The sequence below is a fragment of the Meleagris gallopavo genome, chromosome 1 (assembly GCF_905368555.1).
Source record: "Meleagris gallopavo chromosome 1, MGAL_WU_HG_1.1, whole genome shotgun sequence".
NCBI classification, from domain to species: domain Eukaryota; kingdom Metazoa; phylum Chordata; class Aves; order Galliformes; family Phasianidae; genus Meleagris; species Meleagris gallopavo.
In genome coordinates, this window is record NC_139404.1 from 37,247,843 (window position 1) to 37,263,323 (window position 15,481).

The window sequence follows — 15,481 nt, forward strand, 5'->3', positions numbered from 1 at the left end:
TGGGGCACGGGTCAGGGACATTGCTAGAAGACTTCCCAGACTGATCTGCCCTTCTGACTACTATCCACTATTGATAGTACAGGCTGGCAGTGAAGAAGTTGGTGAGAAAAGCCTGAAGGTTATCAAAGACGACATCAGGGGACAGGGGAGGGTAGTTGAAGGAACAGGTGTGCAGGTGGTTATTACATCTGTACCTTCAGTGGCAGGAAACGATACTGGGATGAGCCTAAAAACCCATCTCTTGAACAAATGGCTTAGGAGTGGTCGCAAACACAGGAATTTTGTTTTTTTTGATCATGGGGCAATTTACTCGGCACCTGGCATGATGGCTGCAAATGGAAGCAGCCTGTCTCCATGGGGAAAGAGCGTTCTAGCCGAGGAACTGGCGGGACTTACTGACAGGTGTTTAAACTAGGTATGAAGGGGGAAGGGAACAAAATGAGGACCGCTGGGACTGAAGGGGCAGTTCGAGGCTCCAAACAGAACTTGATGGGTGGAGACAGTAGAGTTCAAAGGCTTGGAGAGGGGTGGGGGGATGCTGCTTCTCTTAAGTGCCTGTATACTAATGCACCTAGCATGGGAAATAAATAGGAAGAGCTGGAGTGCTGCATGCGGTCATGAGGTCATGATCTCATTGCGATCACGGAGACATGGTGGGACAGCTCGCATGACTGGAATGTTGTCATGGAGGGCTATGTGTTTTTTAGGAAAGATCGGCTGGCTAGGCGGGATGGTGGATGCTCTTTATGTGAGAGAGCAGCTAGAATGTATTGAACTTCACTTGGGGGAGAGTGATGTAGCAGTGGAGAGCTTATGGGTGAGAATCAAGGGGCAGGCTGGTAAGGGTGACACTGTTGTGGATGCGTACTACAGGCCCCCTGATCAGGATGAGGAGGCTGATGAGGCCTTCCATAAGCAACTGGATGTAGCGTCACGTTCCCAGGCACTGGTGCTTATGGGGGACTTCAATTATCCAGATATTTGCTGGATGACCAACATGGCCAGGCACGCACGGTCCAGACGGTTCTTGCAGTGCGTTGAAGACAACTTTCTGATGCAGGTGGTGGAGGAACCGACGTGGGGAGGGGTGTTACTGGACCTTATTCTCACCAACAGGGATGGACTTATTAAGGAAGTAAAGGTTGGGGGCAGTTTGGGTTGTAGTGATCATGAGATGGTGGAGTTCAAGATCCTGAGTGGAAGAAGCAAAGCAATAAGTAGGATTGCTACCCTGGACTTTAGGAGAGCCAACTTCGATCTCTTCCGGGACCTACTTGGAGCTATCCCGTGGGCTCGGGTGTTAGAAGATAAGGGGGCCTCTGAGAGCTGGTCAGCATTTAAACAGCTCTTCTTCCAAGCTCAGGATCGGTGCGTCCCTGTGAGCAAGAAATCGGGAAAAGGTGGCAGGAGACCTGTGTGGATGAGCAAGGAGCTCATGCGCAAGCTCAAAGGAAAGAAGAAGGTCCATGACATGTGAAAAAAAGGTCTGACCACTTGGGAAGAATATAGGAATGTAGTCAGGGCCTGCAGGGATACAACGAGGAAGGCTAAAGCCTGCCTGGAATTCAATCTGGCTAAAGTGATAAAGGATAATAAAAAAGGCTTCTTCAAGTATGTTAATAGCAAAAGGAAAACTAGAGAGAATGTGGGCCCCTTACTAAGTGAGGGGGAGGTTCTGGTAACGGGGGATGCTGAGAAGGCAGAGATACTGAATGCCTTCTTTACTTCCGTCTTCAGTGAAAAGGCTCTCCCTCAGGTTTCCCACACCCTGGAGGTTAGGGAGAGGGTCTGGGGAATGGGAGACTTCCCTTTAGTCAGGAAAGAGGACATGCGTGAGCGCCTAGGCAGTACTAAGGTCCACAAGTCCATGGGACCTGATGGGGTGCATCCACGTGCGCTGAGGGAGCTGGTGAAGGTCATTGCCGAACCGCTCTCCATCATTTTTGAGAGGTCCCTGAAGACTGGAGGATAGCCAATGTCACTCCCGTCTTCAAAAAGGGCAAGAAGGAAGATCCGGGTAATTATAGGCCTGTCAGCCTCACCTCCGTCCCTGGAAAGGTGATGGAACAGCTTGTGCTGGATACCATCTCCAGACAACTGGGAGAAAAGGAGGTTATCAGGAGTAGTCAGCATGGGTTCACCAAGGGGAGGTCGTGCTCGACCAACCTGGTGGCCTTCTATGAATCTGTCACATGCTGGGTGGATGGGGGAAGAGCGATAGATGTAGTCTACCTTGATTTTAGAAAGGCATTTGATACTGTCTCCCACAACATTCTTATAACAAAGCTGAGGAAGTGTGGGATAGATGAGTGGACAGTGAGGTGGGTTGAGAACTGGCTGACTGGCAGAGAGCAGAGGGTCGTCGTTGGTGGTGCAGAATCTGGCTGGAGACCTGTAACCAGTGGGGTCCCCCAGGGTCTGTGCTGGGTCCAGTCTTGTTCAACATCTTATGCTTACTGTAATTCATATTAGATAAGGTAATTCTCATTCCAAACCTCAAGAAAATTTAAAAGACAATCTATTTTAACATTAAAAGTTTTAGTAATGATCATAGTAAAGAAAAATTTTAAAAGTACTGTGTATTCTTAAGCAAATTTTTAAATGTACTTTAAAAATCAAATGCCTACAATGGAGGCAACACATATCCAATTTAATTATTACGTAAGCAGTAGTTACTTCTAATTTTTTCTATTATTACCACTTCTATCAGAATCTTGAACATGAAAGAACCTAAGAGATGCTCCTAGAAAGAGATAGGCAGCCTGTGTAACCATGAGTGCTAATCAGTAACAAAAGGGCTTCAGACAGTCCCTCAGAAACCTGCTGGCTTCCTTTTAAAGCATGCCAGCTGCAGTGTACCTGCCATTTGGCTGTTCTGCACTGCTCCTTTTATCAGTCTCTTCAGCTTATTTGATTTAGCAGTAGTTAATCTAAAAGTACATCAAAACTTCCCCTCCTGCCTATTATGCCCATTGTATTGTATAGATTTTTAGATTTATTTTAGAAATAATGAACAGGAAATTCTTCGTAAGAGTACTTTCTATAGAGATTTTCTGATCATAAAAATGAATGGTGACATCAATAGCACAATGTTCATATCCAATTTAGCAAGACCAGAAATCAAACATATGTTTGCAATGACGTGAACTTCAGTACTTAGTAATGAACAAACAAAATAAGTGAAAAATTATTTACTTTCATAGTCTCATAAAATTTATCATGGCTTATTATTCCATCAGGATGTTAGAATGCTAATTCTGTTTGATAATACCTTCAAAATTAAGTTATGAAGGCCATCACTCTGCACATGAAAATACTGAATCAAGCAGTACCTAAAATCTTAAGATTCTTCACCACTTCAAATAACGCCCAATTTAAAATTTAGCCTTAAACGGACAATGCTCCAGTTGATCAGTCCTAAAAAGAGTAAGAATTGTGTCTACGTAAGAAATAAAAGAAACATACTGAGTATGTCAATATAAGAGAAATTAGCATTTCCTCTTGTAACAGCAAAGCCACATCTATTTCCAGTTTGAAGGGCTGCCTTTTCCACAAAATTAATAAGGATGAAAGGAAACTGGAGAGGATCCAACAGAGGATCTGAACAGAAGAAACTGGAAAGAGAAACTAAGGGAATTTGGTTTTGTTTAGACTGCAAAGGAAGCAGGTATGGGGTGTTCTAAATCCTATAACTAAAAGGCAAAGATGACATAGCCAAACTTTTTTTTTTTTTTTCCTTCAGATAGCAGCAGCCAGCCTCCAGGAGACCAAAGTCACACACTGGGCCTTCTGAGGCTCAACAATGGTGATAGGAAGAAGTACTTCATAAAGGGAATAGTGAAGCAGCACAGGAACATGTTGCTTATAGATGCTGTAGAATTCAATCCACCCTTGGAGCTTGGAGACACCTAAATCTAATGCCAACAGCAGAGTCCATACTGCTTACGAAGAGGGTTATCATCACATGTTCCATTCCAACAGTTAATGAGGAAACTTAGACCATTTACTCGGGAAACTAGTCAGAGTAAAAGCTGACAGAATCATGAAATCTATGCACCATAGAATACAGGCTCATGTACAGGCTAGAGACTAGAAGACATAGAACAGTACAGTCAGATTCACACAAGTCACTCAGCTCTTTTTAGTTGTACCTATTGATTTTTAACGCGCATTCTCAGTTATTCACATTACAGCATAAAAAATACCAAGCATTGCAAAAGAGATTTTAAAATTGCTCACTGGATTACTTAACTCAGCTCCCATCGAAACAAATGTTTAAACCCCTACAATGACAATTACAGACTAGGACCAAATCATCAAAAGCCTAACTTCTACTGAACACCTACAAGTCATTCTACAAGTATAGAGACAGTTAACAGTCCAACAACAGCCAAAACACTTACAGCTTCTGATTTCCTCATATTGTGTTGCGTATTGTAGGGTTTGCTTGTGTAGCATTGCTGCAGGAGAGCTTTCTCATCAAGAGCTGTACGATCATCATTGTGCCCATCTTCAAACTGTGAACCCTAAGCAAAAATAAATTATTATTTTCAGAAATCAAATTATTAACATCAAAACAATTTCCTTAATTTATTTAAAAGCATTTTTTAGAAGTTTATTTATCCTACTTTTATGATAATTAAAAAGGCGAAGAAATTATAAGCCTAGCTTTCTATTAAAACAGAACTCTATTCTATTTCTATTAAAACAGATTTTGCTCACTAGTGTTGCTTTCCAACTTCTGAATGCTTACCAACTTCCAATCATACTGAAACAAGTAAACAACAAAAAATGTCAAAAAATATCACGGTTCTACAAACTTTGCTGAAAACCAGCAGCAAGTCAGGGAGAAAGTGGACTGTAAGTACCTCTCTGAAAAAGACAAGAGCTCTCTCTGTTCTGTTAAAGAACATCAAAGATAAAGCAAAAGGTTTGCCATCAGGTGTATAAGATCTCAATCACAGAGGTGCTGCTTTTTGATCAGCAAAGAAGTTAAAATGCTGTCTGGATAGGAGAAAGGACTGAAGCGTGTTGGCTCTAAGAGACTTCTAAATCAGTCTGACTAGATTACAGAAGTATTTCCCACATGGAGGATTACAGAACTTGGAAAAGAGGACACATGGAGACAAATCAATAGGGACAAATTATTATCTACGTTGCTATAGGAGCAGCTTCTTTTCAGGGAAGAAAAGTTACAAGTTTCAACAATGGAGCAAAATAATATCTTGAAATCTAATGAAAGTTTATTATTTAATAAGATAGCAATAATGTCTAGCAGATTAATTTTCTTAGTTAGATATTATATCTGCCACAAGAATTGACAGACACAGCTTCTGGTGCTTGGCATTCACCTGTCTTGAACCCAAATGTGCTGGAATGGGCCAGGCCTGCCTTTTCTCTGTGTTTAGGCTTGTTGCCTATTCCTTAGTTAGTTTCAGACTAACTTGGCCACTCATATCAATACCCTTTTGATGGGCTTGCAGAACAGTATATGAAGGATTCACTCCTTGGAAAACAGATGACATCACTGTGTCAGGCTGGTGCGTAGGAGTGGAAACAAAAACAAAAGTAATGCTACCACAAAACACCAGAATGGACTTTCTTACCCACCATCGAACATAAAAGCACACTTAACAAGACAACAAATTTGTTTTCTTCACACAGTTTTTACTTGAAGTACCAATAAATAAAGGTTCTGTATGTTCTCCAAGTATTACCTGAATATCAGAAGTGTGGCTCGAAGGGGAGAAAATCCTTTAAAATTTTAAGTAATATGTGCAAAAGAGACCTTAACCCAAGCAATAAAAAAAAATCTTTGTTTTCTACAAAGCCATCTCTCTTCATGCTACTGAACACTAAGCAAATAAAATAATCTGTCAATTATTACAAACGTTTTATCTGAAAAGCAATAGGCACAGCATATTAGCTCAACAACTGTGTATTTAGCCATTAATATTCTGAATGTTGTATGCCAGTAATACTCTGAAGCGGTCATCTACCCCCAGCACAGTCTAGCTTTGACCAGTCCTCATATAATCTGCTCACTTCTGTTTCTGTTCCTTGCTGGGCACCTTCACTCAAGAACCTGATCTTCCCTTGTTTGTTGCTTAGTTTTACCTTACAATTAAGAAACCTGGTAGAATTAACACAGCTTGCAGTCCAAGCTTTGCGGGCTACACGCGCTGGATCTTACATAAGGTCAAGACAAGAAGTAGAGAAATTATTTTCTATTCTCTTAGCTCCATATTTCTGTCCATTTTCAGCATGAATAGTTCTTAAAGGTTCAGACCACATATTTCACCATTTCTTTTCTAAGTCCTCGGTACAAACATAATTCAACAGAATACTCAGGGGGAGGGAAAAAAAAAAGCCTGAATGCATTTCCATATTTGGAAATAACATTTTACCAAGATCTTTCCCCTGTCACTTATCTTCTTAGGCTCCAGGCTCATCCCCATCAATCACACTAATGTCAACTTCCAGGCCAGACGTGCGCTATGAGGGCAGACATGATAGCAGAGAACAGAAGCGTATTTACAAGGACCACCATCTCTTATTCTATAGAGCAGCTGAAGTAAACTTCCTATATTCTTTATTCTCTGCTAAGTGTTAAATGCCAAAAAGCATATATGGAAATCTCTTATATATACATATATACAAATGCATATATATATACACACATGTATATATATATATATATATATACACAAATGCAAATCTCTCCACACACTGAATGAAACACCAACAAACATTTACCACTTAAAAATGCAATTACTACTTTGCCAGCACCTTTACTGAAGCTTCTGGACACTGGAGGTGGTTTCTTTTCTTTTCTGCAGTTCTCTCAGAGTACTGCTTATACTCTTCCTTCATATCTGCTTCATACTGACGATACTTCTGTTTATATTTGTCTGTAGGGGTTGGCAGATTTTCTGGTAGTGTCCTCTGCTCCAGAACAGAATGCAGAGTAATCAATACAAGTTAGTCTTTCTTTTGACAGAAGGAGTAATTAATATAAATGCCTCTGGTTGGGATCTTAAAAGAGAACAGCATTTTCATAATTCCCATTTGCAATAACTTCTGAAACTATTTGACACTATGCTTCACGTTAAGAAAAAAAAAGTGCATGACAGCAAATTCACGTTAAATTTTCGTAGAGTTCTATGAAATCTACCTTTTTTTTTTTTTTTAAATCTAAGTAGTACACAGCCAAATACATTTATGCAAAGTTAAGATTCACTGGTGCTGTCCTATAAGACGTTACAGATTAATTAAGCAGGTATTCTGACAACTGATTTTGAAGGGCTGAAACTAGGTTGATGGACTGTTTTTAGTCAAAGATTCCAATAGTAGATGAGTGCTAGGCAGTCCACTCCCTTCCTGAAAACATCAGCTGAAAAGGCTATGAAGGCAACTAAGTATCTTCCTAACCTTACATTCCTTTTAGCAGTCTGTGCAATGAAGGCTGATGAGTAGGAACAGTTGCAAGAAGATAAGCTCAAGATTCCATTCTTCCTTCTCTTCCTGAATAACCAACACCTTCAATGTTTAATTGATATCTCCTCAAAGCTAACAAAAATAAGATTCTTAAGATGAGATGTGTCCAGTAGAAATGCTGGATATGGACATCAGTAAACAGTCCTGTTCTAGAAAACGGTTTTTCAAGAAACTCAGATCTTCAAAATGTTCTTTAAAGGGCAACTTTCTCATTCAAAAGGGGATCCACGTGCCTTTACTAGTTTATCCCTGAATAATAAGACCACATTCAAATTATTATTCCAAAAGTGACCTATTTTGGAAAGATTTACTTACACGGACTGTTACTGAGGAAGCTGGAATATATATTGCTAAAGGAATGCTCAGTCAGGGCCCCAAAAGCAAGCAATGCAGAAATAAAGGGCACTCGCTGAGATGAATGTGATCTTAATATTTCAGAACTGCTTGAAAAGTCTTCTCCCCAAAAGTCAAGCAAAATAATAAATAAGAAGAGAGAGAGACGGCAAAAAGAAAGTAAATGAACAGAAGATGCATTACTGTAAATTTAGCACTACAGTATTTAAGACATAACGAAGGCAGAAAGGGAGCAGCCAAGATAAAGGAAAGCAGAGAAGAAAGGAAGAAAGACTTTGAAACAGTCAAAGTCATACCAACCTCTTGTAGCATTCCTGCAGCTAGATAGATTTACTTGTATGAACATATTAAAAAAAAAAACAAACAACTATAGGCATCCAAAGCTAAGAAGAGCATAGCAACTGAAATATGTATGCACTGTGATTATAATGCCATACAAAGGAAAATAGATAATTTGCAGTTAAAAATAGAATTGAGTTGGAAGAGACCTTTAAAGGTCTCCTCTAGTCCAACTTCCCTGCAATGAACAGGGACACCTACAGCTAGATGATGGTTGCCCAGAGCTCCATCCAGCCTGACCTTGAGTGTCTCCAGGAATGGGGCTTCCACCACACTTCTGGGCACCTGTTCCAGTGCTTCACTACTCCTGTCATAAAAACACTTTCCTTATACCCAATTAAATCTCCTGTTTTAGACTGAAACCTTTTTCCTGTGTTCCATCACATCCATACTTGATAAAGAGTCTGTCTCCCTCTTTCATATAGATTCTGAAAAATCACTATCGTGCTCCCCCTGAGCCTTCTCCAGCCTGAAGAGCCCCAGCCCTCTCAGCCTATCCTCACAGGAAAGGTGTTCCATCCCTTGGATCATTTTTGCGACCCTCCTCTGGACGCACTCCAACAGGTCCACATCTCTCCTGTGCTGAGGACTCCACATCTGGATGCAATACTCCAGGTAAGGTCTCACCAGTGCAGAGCAGAGAGGCAGGATCACCTCCCTCACCCTGCTGGCCACGCTTCTTTTGATGCAGCCCAGGATATGGTGGCTTTCTTGGCTATAAGGTCACAGTGCAAGCTCATGTTAAGCTTCCCATCCACCAGTACCCAGAAGTTCTTTTTGGCAGAGCTATGCCTTTTCTTTTTCTTCCCCCCGTGCTTACAGGTGCATTTTAAAATGTGCATGAATACCTTTGTTGGATATAGAGATATTCTGAGAGCTAAAGCACTCCTAGTCCAGTTATCTCAGTCTGTACAATCCATACATATTGCCTAATTAATGAACATACTCGTTAGCTGTGAACTCTAAGAAACAATAAAAGAGTTAGGTTTCAGGCAGCATGCAGAAGCTTAAGCAATAATAAAGAGTAGGTGAGAAGCTGCAGCAAATCAGTGTTATTCAGATTCAGAAAACCTCTTCAGGTTTTTTGTGATGGATATGTTTTATGTTTGTCTATTTTTATTCACAATTTTACTAGTTACCTTCAGTAAAACAGGATGAAGTAAAGGAACCTGAAGGAGGGGATGGGGGTAGAAAGGAGACTGTGCCTTCTCTGGAGGAAATGACAAGGTCAATCAGGAGAGAGACTCTTCTACAGAGCGTGGAGGACAGGGAGGCACAGCCTGGAGCAGCACACTTGCAGCCCAGGGGCTATAGCTTATACTGTGAAATTGCAAGGACCAGACAGAGAGCATTTAGCAAAGGCAATCAAACCAAACCCCCTCTAGAGACTGGTCTACTGCAATTCAAAGTGTTTGATTTTACAGCACCCATGAGTACATGCAAGAGACACAATGTGCAGGAATGAAGCTATATACAAACTTTTTAATTCTCTCCTACTCTACACTGCTCTATATTTTCTCTATTTAAAAAAGAAACAACAACAAAAAACCTACTAAATATTTCAGATTTAAATATATTTTGTTTCAAGTTGGGAAACCACTTGGTCATACAGGGAAACAAAATGATGATACTGGCAGATTCACCTTCGAGTGCCAGCCAATCTGGAGTCCTGCCATATAGGTCAATAAATTAGGAACAGAGATTATATGTAAATGTATTCATAATTGTTTTCTCCCTGGCAGCATTACTGCTCTAGACAGACATAGTCATTCAGTAGTTCTTAGGTTTAAGTTAAATATTTCTGAAATAATAGATTTTTAAACAGTAGAAAGTACTTCCCAGTTCTTCCAGATAACACTGGTAAATCAGGGTATTTTCTGCACTCTAACCAAATAAAATTGCACAAATAAAACATTACAAAGTTTATGTTAAGTGCATGACAATGACAGAAAAATATGTTGGTACTACTCTTCCTGAATTAATTTAAAAGCTCCTGATACCTAACCTCTCAAATATTTAGGGATCACTAATAGAGAAGTGTTGTATTAAACGTCAGCATTTTCTCTCTAATTATCATTTTTGAAACATTTTCAAAATATTATGGGATGTAGAATAACACATGAAGAAGACTGTTAAATAAGCTATTTCCTGGAAGGCAAAAGATGTTGAAACATACTACACTTTCAGACCATTCACTGCTGTGTTTACTGTTCAGTTGCTAACTTAGTCAGTGTACATTTCTTAATCTGCTTTACCTCTCTTTTCATCTGACAAGACATTCTAGAAATCTGTTTAAACAAAAAGAGAAATTAAATAGTAATTAGCAAAATCTCAGACGTATGGAATGGTCAAAAAAAAAAATTGTCACTTTTATTTTTTCCAAACTTAACTCAGACCAATGTTCAAAGGAAAACTATCTGAGCAATTAACTTTTACATTTATTATACTGGACGCTGATCCTGAACAATGCTGTAATTTTTAAATCAGAATGCTTTACCATCTGCACTACTGATATTCCTTATAAAGCATCGAAGATTTGCAGCAATTAAGTTTTAGTCAACCAGAAAATAATGCTGGTAGGTGACTGGGATATTTTAACAATGAAAGCGCTCAGTCCAATTGAGGGTACTTTCAAAATTAATATCAAACATATCTTAAAGATAAGAGACTGAGGAAAAGTCTGAGAGAAATATCTGTACCTAATTCCAAAAGTTCCCTTTTCAAAAGTAACTGTTCTTCCATAGAAAGAATTCTTAATTGTTTATAAGCTTATATAAGCTTATTTAAGCTTATTTTAGCTTATATAAGCGTATATAAGCTTAGGTTGTTTTCTTCAGTCGTGTGTTTAATGATCACTACTGATCTTACCTTTTAACTTTTTTAAGTTAACACATCAGAAAGATAAAGTTACATGCTATCTCAATGCTACTCAGTTTCTTTGACAAACTGTTAATAAAGCTAGTTATTAATATCTCTCTTGCAAGTGATTGTGAGAAGGATAAATGCATCTACCAACAAAGATGAGCTCAGGCATTAAACAAACACTGGATATGCTATAGGCTTCTCAGTAAAAACTCCTTTGACAAAATTATTTTGGACCATTAGCAATTGGATATGAGAATTTAATTGAAGGAGAAAGAAAAAAAAAAAAAAATCTGTATGATGATACTAAAATATTAAACTACTTTTTCCAAATTACTACTGAAGGGGCACATTTTAAACAGACTTGTTATGAGAGACTGACCTGTTGAGATGGTAGATGCTGCCCACGTGGCATTTCTAATGATGTTCTCCAATCCGAAGATGAATTTAGAGAGTGTGTGTGAGGAAAACTTCTACTGCATGGTACGTAAGAGTTCCCATCCTAAAACAAGAAAGGGCACGTGATCGGGTTTGTTTTTTTTTTTTTAATATTCAGAAATGTATTTGCTAAGTTCTTGCAACACGTGAGTTCTAAAAACCATTCAAGACCAAATTAATTTATAATTACCTCATCATCAGAATCTCCCAGCTTCCCTAGATCTAGGCACGGCACCCTGCAGAAAGTTAAAATGATTTTAGGAACAATACGTTTCTTATTTTTCCAGTTACATTAAAAACAAACTCCAATAGTTACTCCTATTAGTACCTACAAAAAAGTTTCCTTACAACTAGAAACAGCCTACTTAGGAAACGTCTATTAGCCCCTCAGGAGCCAGACACTGAGCTTTTCCTCCTTTATACCAGCAACCACAAAAGGCCCCTGCAAGGTTCTCCTTCCTTCCCAGCCTCAGACAGCCCCAGCAAAGCAACAGATCATAAATCAAGAATTCTTATTTCCATTATCCACAGCAGGACTGTGGAAACACCCCTCTACGATCAGTCACCAGAGAGCCCACAGGGAAGCAATAATTCCTCAGGATGCAAGCCTTCTCAATTATCTGAACTAGACTAATACAGTGGAAGCTAACTACATAGTGGAAGCAAACTATACTTCAGTGTGTATAGACACACACACACACACACACTTCTGCTTAAAGAAATGAAAATATCACAGATTTATTAAAAATTTCTGTGTCTTATGTCTTTACCTCAGGTACCCTCTGGGGGACTGAATTTTATTGCTAGTATTTCCAAACAACTCCATTATAACATGATTACTTCTACAAATAATAGAGCTCATTAATTTCCAGTTGTTTTTCATTACAAACTGACTGACAGTACACAAAAAGTTGAAGTTCTTTGATGCAGATATGAACAACACAAGGCCATAATGACACACAGTTGGAAAATAATATAGAAAGATACAGTGGCTGTAAGGCACTTCACTAATGTAAATAACGCATTGAAAATTTTTGCTTTAAATATGTCACAGAAAACAGCCTTAAGATGATAAATTTCTTGAAACACCAATTTACATATCAATAGAAATGCAATTGTATGGTGTAAATTATTAAAGAAATCAGATGAAAAACATGAGCAGACTTACTCTGGTGGGCGAGGACCCCGAGCAGCACTTGTGTCTGGTCTCCACCCCTAGAAGGATACATTATTACATGCTGACAGAGATCAGGAGATAAACACACAGTTGTCTCTTTCAGCCTGCCTTGGTTAAGAACCAAGGTCTCCAGACATCTGATACATGTATTTGACTGAGATAGCACTAAGAAAAGGACAAAACAAAAGCTTTTCACCAAAGTTGATTCTTACAGATCTTGAAACAAGAATATTCAGTAGTCATCAATACAGAAAGTTTTCTTGTCATTAAGAATACAGACAGCATCCACACCAGCTATTAATACATTAAAAATAATCCATGTTCCTGAGATTTTGATCATACAACAACTGCTCACCAGATTTCAGGTCACACGGATGATGGCTGGAATGTTTCTAAGCCAGCCCTCAGCCAGCCCATGAACTGAAACCACAGACAGACAGCTGGTTTACATCGAGCCAGGAGCAATTCCTCCAGCTGGCCTTCCAGTTGGGAAAAAATATATATATATATGGCTCACAGATGTTCTGCAGCATCTTGTTTTTTAAAAGACCTTAACATATAGATGTCAGCATTGCAGCCTGAACTGTGCAAGCATCCTGCTTCCAGCTGTGGCCTAATGCATGCATGATTTGAAAGCCATCACAGAACTGTTAAATGCTTTCCTCCCCACACACCCTGGCAGCATACCCCTGGAAAAGAGAGTTCAAAACTGAGCACCACCACCTTCCGGTGTCTTCAGAAAAGGGTATTTAGGTTTGGGGGGAAAAAGGGAAGAAGGAAAAAAAAAAAAAAAGATGATAAAAGAAAGAATCTCTCTCAGAGCGGCCGCACATAATGAACACCACCACCTTGTGGTGAAATATGTTAAAAGCTTTTAAGGGATAAAATACAGTCTTACTCCTCAAACTAACCAAAATAAACAAACTCTGGTCTTTTTTGGATAATAGTGTGCTGTCTCATGTATTTTTGCAGTGCATTAAATCACAAGTTTTTCTGCAGCATTTCAACTGCCTTTAAGAAAAAAGAACACAACACGTTTAATGCCTTTTCTGAGAGTCATCAAATGAGGAATAAAGAAAAGTTGTCCTACCCACAAAAGTTGACTACCCACATTTACTAGGACACAGTCTCAACGTCATTTCAATCTACAATTTTTCAAGCCACAAAGAGTCATGTAATAAGGAGTCTAAATTTGTAAACTGACAGGCATAAAAAGAATGTTTCTTTTACAACCTAGAGCAAATACCCAAGTTTTTTCAAAAAACATGGAAGGTAAATGGGTGCATGCGGGCTAAGGGAACACCGCAGATGAAGTTTACTTCACTGCATACTTTACGCCCATATCTGTGAGAAAAATCAACTCTTACAAAAAATATTTACTTTACCTGTAATAAAACCAGTAGCTCTCATAATCCAAGATCGTATTTACTCTAGTCAGCCTTTCAAAAATTAACCTGAAAGTCTCTGCTACAGTAATCCTGTCTACCTATCTTAACTCAAAAGGTCAGTCACTGCTTGAAAAATAAGATTACCTCTCATAACGAATGCTAAGCACTAGGATTTATTTCACACAAAGTCAGTGTGGAATCACTCCTTCTGAGATTATGTTTTGAAGGCTGTTATACTTTATTGCTCTTTTGGAAAACAAAACGCAGTCAGAGCTGTCATCAGTTTCACCAGGAGTCTGAAACAGCACAGAGCACAGGTTGAGTCCTTGCTGCAAACATAATTTGTTCTTACACTCCAGGTAGTACTCAGCATGTTGGTGTGCCTCTTTCTGAAATCCTTCTCTTTATTTGAGAAACAGTCGTATTGAGTTATCATACTAAACTATCACCTTTGTCAGAATTAACTTCTTTATAAGCTTTCTTCTCTACTGAATACACTGAAGCCCTGAACTCAAAACCTTAGTGTATGGTTAAAGTTCTGTAAAAAACTCAGTTTAGGGACAGAAAACAACCACACACCCTCTGTTAACATACCTGACATTTCTTTCCTCTCGACAACAGCTGAGTCTGCCTTCGAGGGGATGCAGCAATTCCTTTCACTTCCAAATCCATACAAACGCAGTGACAGCCTTCAGAATAAACTGAAAAACACAGCTCACATTTCACCCGTTTGCCCTCCCTGCCGGGCTGTTTTTTCCTTCCACCTAGCGAGTTTAAACCCAAAGCTCATTGCGTATTTTCCCAGACAACAGACGCTCCCTTTTTAGACCGCCATCCACGAAGGCTGACCCCGCTTCTACCTTCCGGACCTCCCACCCCCTTTACCAGGCGGGAAACGCACCCGCGCTGTGTACGCGCAGGACTCGCTGAGGCGGCCTCCCAGACGCACGACCTTTCTCGAGGCGTTCGACACAAATCGGCACAAACTGCCTGGCACGGCCCCGGCCCTCCCAACGAAGCTTCAGGCGGAGCGCAACGCAGCTAACGCCGGGCAAACCAGGGAGGGCCGGAGGAGGGCGGCCGCCCCAAGCGTCCCCGTGGTAACGGCGCCGCGTCACTCCGCCCCTGGCCATGCAGGGCGCTGTGGAGGCTCAGCAGACCCTGGGCTGCCCTCAGGCTCCGAGGGAGCAAAACAAGCAGAGAAAAGGCAGCCGAGTTGCGTAAGAGTCACGGCACTATACCTGTTTAAAAGCTACGTACTTCTAAAACCAAAAACCAATAGCATTCTTCAGGCAAACTGACCTCTTAAGTGATTTCTGCAATTGAAGCATTGCAGCATCATAGGCACGTGCATGAAGTGAAGAGAAAACTAAGGTCTGGATAGAAATGATTATGACAAAGAGAATAATAAAAGCTTTTTAAAAAT

General features: G+C 39.9%; 1 protein-coding gene across 5 annotated transcripts in view; it reads right to left on the reverse strand.

The window, feature by feature from the left end:
- Positions 1 to 15,309, reverse strand: part of CAPS2 (calcyphosine 2) — a 34,238-nt gene extending 18,929 nt beyond the window's left edge. The window contains exons 1-8 of one of the 5 annotated variants that reach the window (XR_014882623.1): positions 14,957 to 15,309; positions 14,650 to 14,756; positions 12,659 to 12,705; positions 11,681 to 11,726; positions 11,435 to 11,554; positions 10,446 to 10,478; positions 6,790 to 6,945; positions 4,404 to 4,526 (exon numbers count right to left, since the gene is read on the reverse strand). Coding sequence is in view for 4 of the 5 variants with exons in the window: in XM_085221455.1 (XP_085077581.1) it covers positions 4,404 to 4,526; positions 6,790 to 6,945; positions 10,446 to 10,478; positions 11,435 to 11,554; positions 11,681 to 11,726; positions 12,659 to 12,705; positions 14,650 to 14,756; positions 14,957 to 15,188 (864 nt within the window). In the remaining variant the exon portion in view is untranslated. The remainder of the gene's footprint in view (positions 1 to 4,403; positions 4,527 to 6,789; positions 6,946 to 10,445; positions 10,479 to 11,434; positions 11,555 to 11,680; positions 11,727 to 12,658; positions 12,706 to 14,649; positions 14,757 to 14,956) is intronic. The other 4 variants (XM_085221455.1, XM_085221446.1, XM_010708222.4 and 1 more) reach the window with 4 other exon arrangements.
- Positions 15,310 to 15,481: the final 172 nt, after the last annotated feature.